The 13,184-nt window shown below is 41.4% G+C and overlaps 1 protein-coding gene and 1 pseudogene across 1 annotated transcript; both read right to left on the minus strand.

Annotated features, from left to right (window-relative positions):
- Positions 1–257: 257 nt before the first annotated feature.
- LOC148360808 (uncharacterized) lies at positions 258–11,422 on the minus strand. Its single transcript, XM_088343053.1, has 3 exons — positions 11,306–11,422; positions 8,960–9,286; positions 258–3,402 (listed from the first exon to the last, which is right to left on the minus strand). The coding sequence occupies exons 1-3, from the start codon at positions 11,370–11,372 to the stop codon at positions 3,008–3,010; spliced, it is 789 nt and encodes a 262-aa protein (XP_088199179.1). The 5' UTR covers positions 11,373–11,422; the 3' UTR covers positions 258–3,007.
- A 968-nt stretch (positions 11,423–12,390) lies between these two features.
- LOC148360809 (U2 spliceosomal RNA) lies at positions 12,391–12,565 on the minus strand (annotated as a pseudogene).
- Between the last annotated feature and the right edge of the window lie 619 nt (positions 12,566–13,184).

Below are 13,184 nucleotides of genomic sequence, written 5' to 3' on the forward strand. Positions count from 1 at the left end.
GTGGAATGACAGGAAGCCAGAGGGTGACGAGATCGCTACCAATTGCACGAGCAAATATCGGACAGGTGGGGTCGATACGGGACAGAACAGGACAGACAGGATAGATATCAAACACTGGAGATCAAAATTAAACTAGACGGGAACGAAACTGGAGATCGATATTAAACAGGACAAAATAGATGGGAACAATACCAAACAGGAAACACAAGCAGGAAACCGGACAGAGTCAAGAGGTTCGTTGACAGACTGACAAAGGGTGAGTGAGAACACTTAGCTTTAATAGAAGGGAAGCCAATCCGTCAACGAGCCTCAGCTGGTGCCATGTGTGCAGGGGCAATTGGGCGCCATGGCAACCGTGACACTGTTAATGCTTCAATGATGCTAAATCCTACCTTTTATGGGAAAATTGTTTTGAGTTTGTACAGTCAACAGCAGACACTGCTATTTTCTTTAACACACCCCTTTGTACTATATGCCCAATTGCACAGCCTTCAAAGCATGCCCATTATTAATGCTGTTCGTTTTCTTGTTTGTTTTCTGATCATCTATTGTACCTATTGTTAACATGTTTGGAATGTAACGAAAAAAAATAATAAAAAAAAAACCTGAGATTTTCTGATAAGTCACATTACAATGCCATTATTTTGAACAGCACTGTAAATACTTGACACATTTTGCCATGAGGGTAGAAAATAAAATAGAAGTGTACTGGAGAAATTAACAAATACGCACTAGGCTTTTTTAGCGAGTAAGCTGGAGATTTCTTGCATCGTTTGTCTCTTTCCTACAAGTCTTGGAGTGCTTTTAGGCAGTTTTAACTTGAAAACCTTACTTACGATCATGTAGGATAACATGTATTGTCAAAAAAGAGATGATGATTCCACAAATATATGATCAATTTTGCCACACAGAGCATTAAAAAATAAAAAAAAATCAACCTACTACACAAACATGACCTGATGGATGTTAATTCCTCATTCAATATATACATCAGTTGTAAAAATCTGGACAACATTCAAAAGTAAAAAATTGTTTACCAGTGAAATTTAACTAATTTAATTTAACTGGACGTTTCTTATAAATGGGAAGTGCCGGTGCAAGCCAATGTTTGCCATTTTAACTTACAGAACATTTAGTTCAGTAGCTAAATAGGCACAAGACTAGAAGTAAGATCCGGACTAAAAAAATCTAGCCCGACCCGGCCCGTGGGAATTAAAGCCTGGCCCAGCCCGAGCCCGAAAAATTAACCAGATTTGATTGAAGGACTCCGAAGATAAGGGGGAGGGCGGAGGAGGAGGAAAGTGTGACTTTGGCCGACAATTACACGTTTATCACAGTAGCGGGGGTACTAGCATCCTGGACGCGCCACAGCCGTGCATGTTGCTGCGCAAATCCTTGACAAAGAAAAGAAAACACAGAAACCATGACGAGTGTAAGGCTTGAAAACACAGCAACGGGGTAATTTTACCACGGCATGACGTCAAGGCTATTGAGTGTGCGGTTGCCGAAAAGAATGGTTATTGCTAACAAACAACAGTGACTACAGAGCCTGTTTCCAATTATTGAACATATAATTGGTGACAAGGATGGAACTTCGCCCCTTTCTGCGTTCCTTGCCCTGTAGGGCTAGCCAGTCCCGTGACTCCGCTGGTTATAATTTTTTGAAACTTTTGTTGTAGCCACCAGGAATTCTGACGCTAGCGACGTGCAATGCTAATCCATAGCCTGGGCAGTGATGGGCCAAACCATCATTTTGGACCTTCAGACCTGCCAGGAATTTTGTGGACTGTATTGCATTGCTCCGAGGACACTTCCCTGCTCCACAGAGTGTCATGGTGCGGCGGATTATCTTCCGGCACCGTCAACAGCGGCCCGGAGAGTAAGTCCACTATTACATCGCTGACCTCCAGGGCATAGCCAGCCTCTGCAGGTTTGAATATTTGGACAATGAGATGATTAGAGACCAGCTAGCTGAGCACTTGATGGATCTTAAACTGCGGGAGAAGCTGTTAGTATTGCCGGACAACACCAATTTCCAGTTGGGTTCGAGCTGGGTTTGGCCCGAGGCCTAAGATCTTACCTCTACATAGGACATATCAAATGAAAACTTGAACCCTCATCTTTCATTACAAAAAATATCTTTCTAGCCTTTACTATTGTTTAGTAAACAACAGCTGTGGATTGCTTAGTTTCTTGAAAATAAAGAAAACTGAGAAAAACTGCTTATTGTGAAAGGATGCATTTCAAGCAAAACCTTTCTTTAAGAGTTTTTTAGCATTTGTGATATTCCCAATATCTAAAAAGTACTTTTTATAAACACAAAAGCACTTTGCAAGGACATTGAACTCATGCATGAAAGATGCATGCATTTTGCAACTTTTCAGCATACAATATTTGCAGTCACATATGATCAAATGATTTTGGTCACCATGGCCATTGTGGATGTGCATGAAATGCCATCCCGCTGCCTTTTTTTTAGAAGGAATAAAGCTGTCTGTATTTATACCTTCGCTTTTCTCACCAAACTGCGCGTATCTGCCACATGGGCGACCTATACACTGTCATACGCTGGATACAGGAAGCAAAATTAGCCAGTGGGTGTGTGGACTAAGATCTGATCCAAGCCACTCCTGCCATCTAGTTGTGATTTATCATACTGAAATCATTTCAAGAGGCTTGATACTTACGAATTAGCGGCACCAAAGCCTTTATAATATTTTGTTAAAATAAAACATAAAAATATTTTTGTGTTTTGCCAGTAGGGAAAATGCTTTTAAAACATATTGATACTTTATGGCAACGAATGAAGAAAGTGGGAAATAGATATTCATGAGGGTTTCCTCCAGTCCTTTACAGGCATAGTGGGCCACTGGGCTTTTTTTTTTGCTATTGATGAATAGTGTTATGTGAGGTAATTTTGCATAGCAAACGGATCTCAGCTTAACTAAACAAAGGTTAGGATAATGTTTGTCATACTCAATACACCAGAATTAGTTCAGCAAAACCTTCAGTTCCACATGACAACAATTAGAAACGATATCAACAGATTCATCACCAATGGGTCAAGAGATCCGGCACTATTCTCGACCTTGTGCGTGAAATGCTGAGGTGTTATGGCATTCGCATGTCGGACTTCGGCATCCTCGGACGAATTGCATGCGATTTCTCTTCCGGTGTTGATGCTTTTCAGAGTACAATTGAAGGCCCCCAGGGGAATCCCTTCCAGTTGACTGCGAATGGTGACCCAGCCACCTTCTTCCACACTTTTGAAAGTGTTCTCCTTTAAAGGTTCTTGGCTTTGGTAAGTGTGCGACCACAGAACGTCTGCATCCGGGTAAACGTTGCTGAATGTGCAGACGGGGCCCTCTTTGGACAAAACGCCTCGGACAGACCTGCAGCATTCTGAAGAGCAGACATTTATGTTGAAGTCTTTGTTACCATGACTGCATTCAAAATATTGCATTGATTTGAGGAATCAATAGTCCCACAGCAGCTATAAGCAGCAAAGTCATTATCACTTTAGGATTTCTGGTGACCCCAACCACCCATCTCACAGCCTCATCGACCTTAAAAAGACTGCAGAGTCTCAAAGCCAGGACTAGCAGGCTCAAGGACAGCTTTTTCCATCTGGCTGTCAGGACTCTGAACCCTCTCCCTACCCTACCCTGTCCAACCCCTCTGCCTTTTGCCAAATAATGCAAAATTGCTTCGTTTCGATTCCGGGTATAGTTTGCAATTTTTTTTAAAATTCGAAACCTTGTATATAGCTTTGTATTTTGACATGTATACTTTTTATTTTTTTAACTTACTGCTATTTGTTATTTGTATTGTGTCTGTAGGGATTTTTCTAGCTTTAATTTTGAAAATCGTTAGGATTGAAACAAATTATTCTTTACTGCAATCAGTCAACAAATTTGTCTTTAGGTGTTGCCTGTGCTCCACTTTAAATATTTTTTTCCCCAAGGATGCTAGAATTTCCTACACTGATAAAAAAACACCTTATTACTTTGAGTTCTTTGAGTTCTGAAATGAATTACTAATCCAAAGAAAATGGAATCAATAAACAGGCCGTTTGAAACAAAACACACAATTTATTAATTCTGTCCCTTGTTGTCAATCCGTCTGCGAACCTCACTTTACACTAGGCAAGCCTTTTTTTGACCCTGACTCCAAACTGTTTTTTGCTCCTGTCTGTTCCCCAGCTTTGACCCGTTTTTGATCCTGAACACGTCTACTCTTCCATCCCGGCTTTCGACCTTTTTTGTCCCCGATCACGTCTACTCTCCTTTCGTGGGTTAAGTCTCGCTTCCGTCCCCGACCACGTTTCTGCATTCCCAACACGCCATCACTCGCCACGGAAGTCCCACTTCCGCATTCAGAGCGACCTGCTTCCCGTGCCCAGCGATCACCGGATCGTGGGGGCAACCCTTTGCTTTCTTCCAATAAAACTGAGAGAAACGTAACACAAGTGGGTCCTTTCTCCGTTCTGGTCCTGACAATTATCATTCAACTCCAAGTAAAAAAGTTGTAATTAAAACGCCCTGGCTTTGTAACTACAGTTGTTACATGTAAACTATCTACGCTTAAAATCGATTGAGGATTTAAAAGGCATAATTTATGTTTCTAGGTAGCAATTTTCTCCATGAAGCAAAAAAAAAAAATCCTTGAGGATCAGACAGGCACTTAACTGTAGCAGCAAAAATCAATACTGGACATTTAGTGTGCAACCGATGACTAACGTTGGAAAGGTTCGAGCAGTTTCGGCTTCTACAAATGTCAGCCGGGACACAAAACAACACACCCGTAGGGCTACATCTTACTTCAGTTGGATATCGTTAAAATAAAATAATCCCAGATGTAGGTGACCATATTAAAAATGACATGTTTAATCCAAATATATTATGTAATTTATTTGTAATAAAATATAAATTTATTAGTTTTTAACTTTTTATAAACAGCATGTAAATAGTCTCAAGTTGTTTGCCAAGACCAGAACGGAGACAGGACCCAATTGTGTTGCATTTCTCACAAGTTTTATTGGAAGAAAGAGAAAGGGTTCCGCCCACAATCCGGTTATTGCTGGACGCGGGAAGCAGGTCGCTCTGATACTCGGATTGTGCTCTGAACGCGGAAGTGGATCTTCCGTGGCGAGCGATGGCGGAGTTGGGGGCGAAAAAAACGAGTCAATAGCCGGGTTAGGAGAGCAAACACGTGGTCGGGGTCGGAAGCGAGTCGTAAGCCAGAATAGGAGAGAAAACGTGGTCGGGCACAAAAAGAGGTTGAAAGCCGGGACGGGAGAGTAGACGTGGTCAGTATCAAAAATTGGTCGAACCCGGGGAAGCAGGACAGGTAGGAGTCTGGGTCGAAAAAGGCTTGCCTAGTATTCACTGAGGTTCGCAGACGGACTGATAAAAGGGGACAGACAGGACTGGGTACAAATACTGATCAGGAGCCAATAAGAATCCGCGGCAGTTGGCGCCAAAGGAGCGGGCACAGCTGAGTCACATCAATAATCATGACAGTTGTAGTTTTATCGAATAAAATACGAAAACCAATATTTAGAGTAGAATGGGATAAAAACTGTAAATAATACTGAACAAGAACAAAACTACCTGCCGATGGTTCAAAACATTTTTAGATTTAAGATTTTACTACATTTTTCTTACTAACTATTGAATCTCACACAATAATACTTGTAGTCATATAGTATGAGCCTTCACTGCCTCCCAGTGGCAAAAACGGGCACAAAATATTATAAGTAGATAGCAGAAACAGTATTGATCAAATCAAATATTTATTTTTTTATTAACAATTATTGCATTACAGTACCAGTTATTGAGCACACACTTTATTTGTTTTGGGTTATTTTAGAATGGGTTACTACAGATTTAGATCAATTCACTATTAAAGCAGATTCATTTTAACGGGAGTGTTTAGAGCAGAAGTAAATGGAAGGAGAACAAGTGGAAGGCCGCGATTGACGTAGATGGATGATTTTATAAGTGCCCTCCAGGATGTAGTGGAAGCTTAGCTCTTGTTGGTGATAGGAATGAGTGGAGAGGTGTTGTGAAAGGATAGTGGGATGTTAAGACATGTTCTAAGGAATGGGAAGGGCACCAGTATGATGCGGCAGGGGTAAACCAGTGAAAGCTGTCGGGCCCTGCTGTTGAACAGAAGAGTCTGTTGTGTCACCCTGAACCAAGTGACACGACCGCTTTTTTGTGTCCCAATTCATCCGGAGGGACGAAAGCATGAGCAACTTGGGTGCCGAGATGCTCAACTTGTTTGGGTGTTTAGGCATTTGGGTTGGCCATGGTCAAATATTTAACAATGTGAAAAATTAATTGCCCCTGGAACCTAATAGTCTGTTGGGCCATCATTGGCAGTGATGACAGAAATCAAACGTTTACGGTAATTAATAGTGAGTCTTTGACAACGCTTTGGAAATATTTTGGCCCATTCTTCTTTTGCAAAAATGTTTCATATCTGCCATTTTGGAGATTTTTTCTAACCTGAACTTCCCCTTTTAAGGTTACACCCGCTTTATTTTGATTTGAGCTGGTTAGAGGTGGACTTGCTGGGTTGTTTCTGACTGTTGTCCTGCTGCCTAATCCAAGAAACATTAAGTTTGAGGGTATGAACTGATGGTTAGATGTTCTCCTTCAGGATCTTCTGGCAAACATTAGAATTGAATATTCCGTCAACCACAGCAAGTTGTCCTGGTCCTGAAGCAGCAAAGCAGCCCCAGACCATCACACTGCAAGCACCATGCTTTACTGTATGCATCATGTTCCTTGTGTCGAATGCTGTCTCTTTTTTACGTGACGGGCTTCAAGAAAATTTCAATTTTTGACTCATCAGTCCCCGTAATGTTCCTCTAAAAGGCTTGAGGATAATTAAGATGCTTTTTGGCAAAATGAAATGACTCTTTGTGTTCTTTTGTAACATCACTGGTTTTCGTCAGGGAACTCTCTCACAGTTGCCATTTTTGGCCAGTGTCTTTCTTATAGTGGACTTATGAACACTGACCTTAACTGAGGCCAGCAAAGCCTCAAGTTTCTTGGCCAACTTGCTGTGGTTGACAGAATAATAAATTCTGTTGTTTACCAGAAGCTTCTGATGAAGAATGTCCGGCCATCAGTTTGTGTCCACAAACTAAAGCGCTCTTGGATCATGCAGCAGGACAACGATTTGAAACACACCAGCAAGTCCACCTCTGAATGGCTAAAAAAAACTAAATGAGGGTTCTGGAGTAACTAAGTCAAAGTTCGGATTTAAATCCAATTTAGATTTTTTTGGTTGACCTTAACAGGGCAGTTCATGCTACAAACCCGCCATTGTTTCAAATTGATAAAAAAATTGCAAAGAAGAGTGGTTTCAGATTTCCTCCACAGCGTTATGGAAGACTTATTGTAAATATTCGATTTCTGTCTTTGCTGCCAAAGGTGGCCCAACACGGTATTAGGTTCAGGGGGCAATTACTTCCTTACATAAATGGAATCAAAATTTCAAAACTGCATTCTGTATTTCCTCTGTGTGATATTGAAAATGGTTTGTTGACCTGAAAACTTATAAAAGCACACAGAGATCACAAAGTGGGCAAATACTTTTTCTCTGCAATCTAAGTCCAGGCTTATTTTAAGTGTTAGCCCTTTGTATGTCTTATTATTTATTGTAACTCTTTTGGTTCATTCACAAAGCAATTGAAAATCTGTCACTATGTGTAATTATTGTTAAACCTCGGTGTGTAGTTTCTATTCCTGGTCTGTTTCTTTGATTCAAATCATATACAGTAAAACCAAGCCATACGGCGACCCCACTTTATGAAGTTTTCACTTTTTGGTGTGGAGCAAGATATTTTTTAACCCCTCTTTGAGGTATTTTTCCCACGATGCAACATTATCTGGGCCAAAGTTCCAACATTGCTGTGTTTGTCTCTAAGACACCTATCTGCTATTGGTCGACGAAATCTAAAATACTTGTCTGCTATTGGTTTGCATCACAGCATCATGAAAATGCCAATATGCTATTGGCTGAACTCCCTTCTACAATGCCTTTCTCTTTCTTGATTCACTACAAAAACCTGTGTGCTTCCTAAGGACTTTGAGATCCTACATTTTAGCCTCCTCCTTCTGGTCTGGCATAGAGAAAGGAATAGCTATAATAATTCAGTTCTTTTTTTCCAGCTTAGTCAAGGAGGTTAGATGTCCTATACAGCACTAGCGCTTGTTATTTTCCATCTTATGTTTCTGTTTAAAGTTGTATGTATGTTTCCGAAAAGTCTAGTCGACTGTCAAAGAGTTTTATTTCTGTGTGAATCTTAGATTATCAAAGCAATTAGCATGGCTCTTAGGTCATTGCTACCACGTAGATGAAGATAATTACCGACTTGCTTCATATCTAGCAAAAGCAGTAGCTAGTAGTGGTGAGCGGATTGATGCCAATATCGATATTATTGATACAGAGTTTTTGGCTCGGCTCAATACTATTGTCCTGAGATCGATATTCCCTTCTCCACCAATTTAAGTTCTGCTTTTCTATTTAGATAGCGCAGTCCTTCTCTCTCCCCCAGCACCCTCTGCCAAACGAAGTTACTCTTGAGTCATGACTGACAGGCACCCTTTTAGCTCCTCTCCTCCTACCTGGCCTACTGCTGCATCCTGCCTGGCAGGTAGAAGATTGCGCCAAATCTAAGTGCCCTCCCTATCTGCGTGCTGTATTTATGGAAACTCATTCAAGGGGTAGGGTTTAATTATTCAATGACAAGGACATTTCCAAGCAAAAATTATCGTTAACGGATCGTTATTGATTGATACTACTCTGGATTGAATCAATATCCAGATTCCCAGCATTGTTCACTGTTATTAGCTAGGTGAATCTTTTGACTTGCAATTAGCAACAAACAACTCAAGCCATGACCTCCAAATGTATATAGAATAAGAAATTGATGTTAACTGACCTTGCAGTTTTATCCAGCTGTGTCCATGAGATATTCCCCGGTTGGTACGTAATTTACACATGTAGCGGTTTGAGGCGCCGCTATCATTCGGCCGCACTTTGTCGAAAATCAGCGACAGCTGTCCTGTTGTATACTCGCATCGGAAGTGGCTTTTTGTAGTGTTGCTATGGTTCAATTCCCCAGCGCTGTTCACTGCACACAAAGGCTTTTGGTTTTGGTACCATTCCATATGTTTGATTGACAGATCGTGCTTCCAGAGGGACGCGTTGCAGCGTATTTGTACCGGCTTGCCACACTCGGCTGTTACATTGCTGACACTCGCCAATCCTGCAAAACAATGTACAAATAAGAAATGAGTCTTGTCACACTTTCTGATTGTCACTTTGAAAAATCAAATAGTGTCCCCTTACCATATCACGGTTTGTCTTTTACATACACTATGTATCGCAGATTTTTTTCTACGGACCCAATCTGCAGATTTCTGCATACATCGTGTACTTTCCAAGTCATCTTTTGGTCTTTCTTCTTCCCTTTGCCCCTGTTTATTTTTTTCCGTTTTTTATTTTTGGCAATTTTTCTTTCTTTCTTCCTCTTCTTCCTCTGTTCCTTTACATATATGTATATATATATATATATATATATATATATATATATATTTGCTTCTTTGCAAGCTTTCGGAATGTTAAGGGGGTAACAAGTTTGACTCAACTATCTGACTGTTTTGTCGACGTTCCCATTGTAGAGCCTTATAATCCGGTGCGCCTTATGTATGGAAAATATAGGACCAAAAACTATATTTTGGGGGTGCGCCCTATAACCCGGTGCGCCTTATAGTGCGGAAAATACGGTATATATATATATATATATATATATATATATATATATATATATATATATATATATATATATATATATATATATATATATATATATATATATATATATATATATAATATAAGAAAAATTACATGAACTATTATTGTCAAGGTTGCCCATTGTCCTCACTTGGGCCCGCCCGTTTGCCGCCAGCTGCTGCTCGTTGCCTGATTGGCTTCCCTCCTATTTAAACTCAGTGCACTCATTCACGCCTTGACAGTCCGTCAACGAACCTCTGCACTTGCAAGACTTGTATTTTTACTCTGTCCGGTATCCTGCTCGTCCCGCCTGTCTCGTCCTGTCCGGTATCTTGCTCCAGTATCCGGTATCGATCCCACCTGTCTCGTCCTGTCTGGTATCTTGCTCCAGTCTCCAGTATTCTGTATCAATCCCGTCTGTGTAGTCCTGTCTGGTATCTTGCTCCAGTATCTGGTATCGATACCGTCTGTCCCGCCTTGGCCAGTATCTGCTTGTGTATCTGGTATCGATCCAGTCTGTCCTGTCCGGTTTTGATCTCTTCTACCCAGCTGCCGTTTGTGTTCCCGCGCATGACTGCTCCGTTCCCATAAAATAAAGCTTGTGTGAATATGTTACGTGTCTGGGTCCACCGCCTGTTCGGGCTCTGACAATTATATAAAAGTTAATTTTTCATTACTCTAAAAGGAGAGAAATTTGTCTTTAGTTCAGATAACAGGAGGGAGCTGATATCCTTGTCCACATTCTTGTTGTGACGAAGACCCCCCAATACCATGAACCTTATAAAAGGCTGGGCAAAAAATGGTGCGGTTTGGTCACTTTGAGTCTTTGTAGTTTGCATTATTTCTTGCTCTTTGTAGCACTTTTTTGTTTCTGTATGCAAGGTTTTCTGTAGAAGCATGGACTGACACACTATATAAATGGATATAAATGTTGCATCCATTGTAAATGGACTAATAATACACATGAGGCTCGTTTAGGATGTAAGTAAGTCACTACTTACTTAACTTGGTTGAGTAGTCTTGTGGTTAACTCAACTAAATCCAGGTCTTAGCAAGTCAACTTCCTTACTACTTTTAGAATAGTCAATATCTACTTTTGAAAGCAAGACTTAACCCGGCTCTCTGATTTAGAAATACACTCCATCCCAGTGTTATTTTAACAATGTAAAACCTTGTTTCAACTCTGAAAACGGTGGTACTCTTTTGTTTCTGTCTAGTTTTCCACTGTGATACCCTGAAATGAATCTTGACATTTGAATTCATTTTAAAAGCATACAGAAAGGTTTGCCAATCATGTGGGATTTATTGTTTCCTGATGCCAAAGCAACAACAGCGTTATTCCAACAGTAATATTTCAACACTAACAGGTTATTTTCTAAAAGGGTTGTCGAAGAAACGTGCCAGACGTTACATCCACACAGAACAACCCTTTCGTTGTAATAGCAAACCGAGAGGGTACCAAAAATAAATGAGTATTAAGATAGATAAATACCTTGTGTTGCATTGGGCAATAGAGTGAGGAAACCGACAATAAGGAGCAGCCGTGATAACGTCATCATTGGTCCCACTGCAAAATTGAAGACGTGTTCAGTAGAGTGCAGAAAGATAAAAACACCGAATCGCTTTTCTGTTTCGTTTTTTACAATGCACTTCCGTCCCAGAGTACGCTTGGTTAATGATTAAAGCGTCACACAGAAAGACAAACAGAGATCCTCGCATATTTGCTGCTGGGCATTGAACAAAAAAGTGGAGAAATTGTTGGACATTTACGAGAATATGAAGAGTCAGATCCTTTGAATTGAGTAGAGATCAAAAGGCACTTTGTATAAATGGCTTTGATGTACTGTATTCGTCGGCTCGGCCGACTCCAGAGATGACGTGGTATAGGGCTCCCTCTGTAGCAAGAAGATAGTCAGATATTTTTGGGGAAAATAGTCACACTTATCGATTTGCATACACGAAGACCCCTTGTTAATTAGCACTTCGGTTTTGAATTGAATTGTCTCCGTTGTTATTGATATCAACGTATCGTGCATTGTGTTCTGAGCAGACAGCAGTAGCTCAGGAGGTAGAGCGCTCATCTTGGGATCAAGGGATCCCAGTTCGAATCCCGGCTCGTCCGTGTTACATGTCGAAGTGTCCCTGGGTAAGACACTGAACCCCTAATACCCCCAATAAGCAGGTTCGCGCCTTACATGGCTGCAAGGCCGCTATTGGGAAATGTGGAGCACATTGTAAAGCATTTGGGAAGTCATTGACTTGAAAAGCGCTATATAAATGCAGATAATTTCATTTCATTTCAGAAAGCAATTGCTATCATGGGGACAAGTTAGTAGTGATTTGTGGATCGGCTGCGCGTGACTGTGTGCGACCCTGTGATAGGCTGGTGTGTGCAGTCACTGAAACAGCAAGGGGGGGGGGGGATTTTTAAGGGTTATTGTTCTATCTTCGTTATTCATTATCCATTATCCGTTATCGGTCAGTTCATAATACGCTACAAAGCCTATGAGCCGGGACACTTACTCTCAGCCAAAAGGCCAAGCTAAGGTCCTAGCCCTGAAGCCTTGCTGCGATCATTGCGAAGGCACCGTTCCCGGAGGTACTGCAATACCGGGCCGATGCGTGGAGTGGACAGAGCAAGCTCTTATTCCATCTCCGGATTGCAAAAATCAGCTCGATGCAGTATCGTTAAGATTCTCGGAAACGGCTAAGTATACTACACTTGATCTTAGCCAAAAGGCCGAGAAGCGTGCCAATTCCTAATCTATGAACCAGGGTGGTTGCACAAGTGGCCACCATTCTGCCTTTAAAGAGAAATTCATCACTTAAATCAAACTCTGAGGAATGTCAGAGGAGCTCAAAGAAATGCTGATCACCAACGGGTGCTCTGTGGATTGTTTTTGGGTTCGGGATGCGACTGAGATGGCGACAAGGAGAGAAGGAAATAATGAAGACTCTCTTAAGCCACATAAAGACTGTACTTCCCAAATTCATTCAATACGTGGACTGAGCAACCAGGGGAAAAAACACTGGACCATGTGTACAGTAATATCAAACATCTAGTTGGATCCGGCCATCTCTGTCTGTCCCTCACCCCCCTCATACACCCTCCGCAGGAAAACAAAGCCTGCAATAAGGACAATACAAACATCTTCTTTGTTCCTTTATCTTCTTTGTTTTCTTTTATCCTCTCGGTAAAATGTGAACTGGAGTGCCACGTCCAATTTCTGTCATGTCCAGCATGGTCGCCGTGGCGACCGGCTGGCCCCGCCCCCTTGGCACCGGCTGTAGCAGATTTTCTAATTTGCGTGTGTGCTTCTTAAGGGCGGGTTTTGGGGATTGCCGGTTGCGGGTTCATTGCATTACTTTGC

This window comes from Urocampus carinirostris, chromosome 8 (genome assembly GCF_059441175.1).
Source record: "Urocampus carinirostris isolate Australia breed hairy pipefish chromosome 8, RoL_Ucar_1.0, whole genome shotgun sequence".
Classification (NCBI taxonomy): Eukaryota; Metazoa; Chordata; class Actinopteri; order Syngnathiformes; family Syngnathidae; genus Urocampus; species Urocampus carinirostris.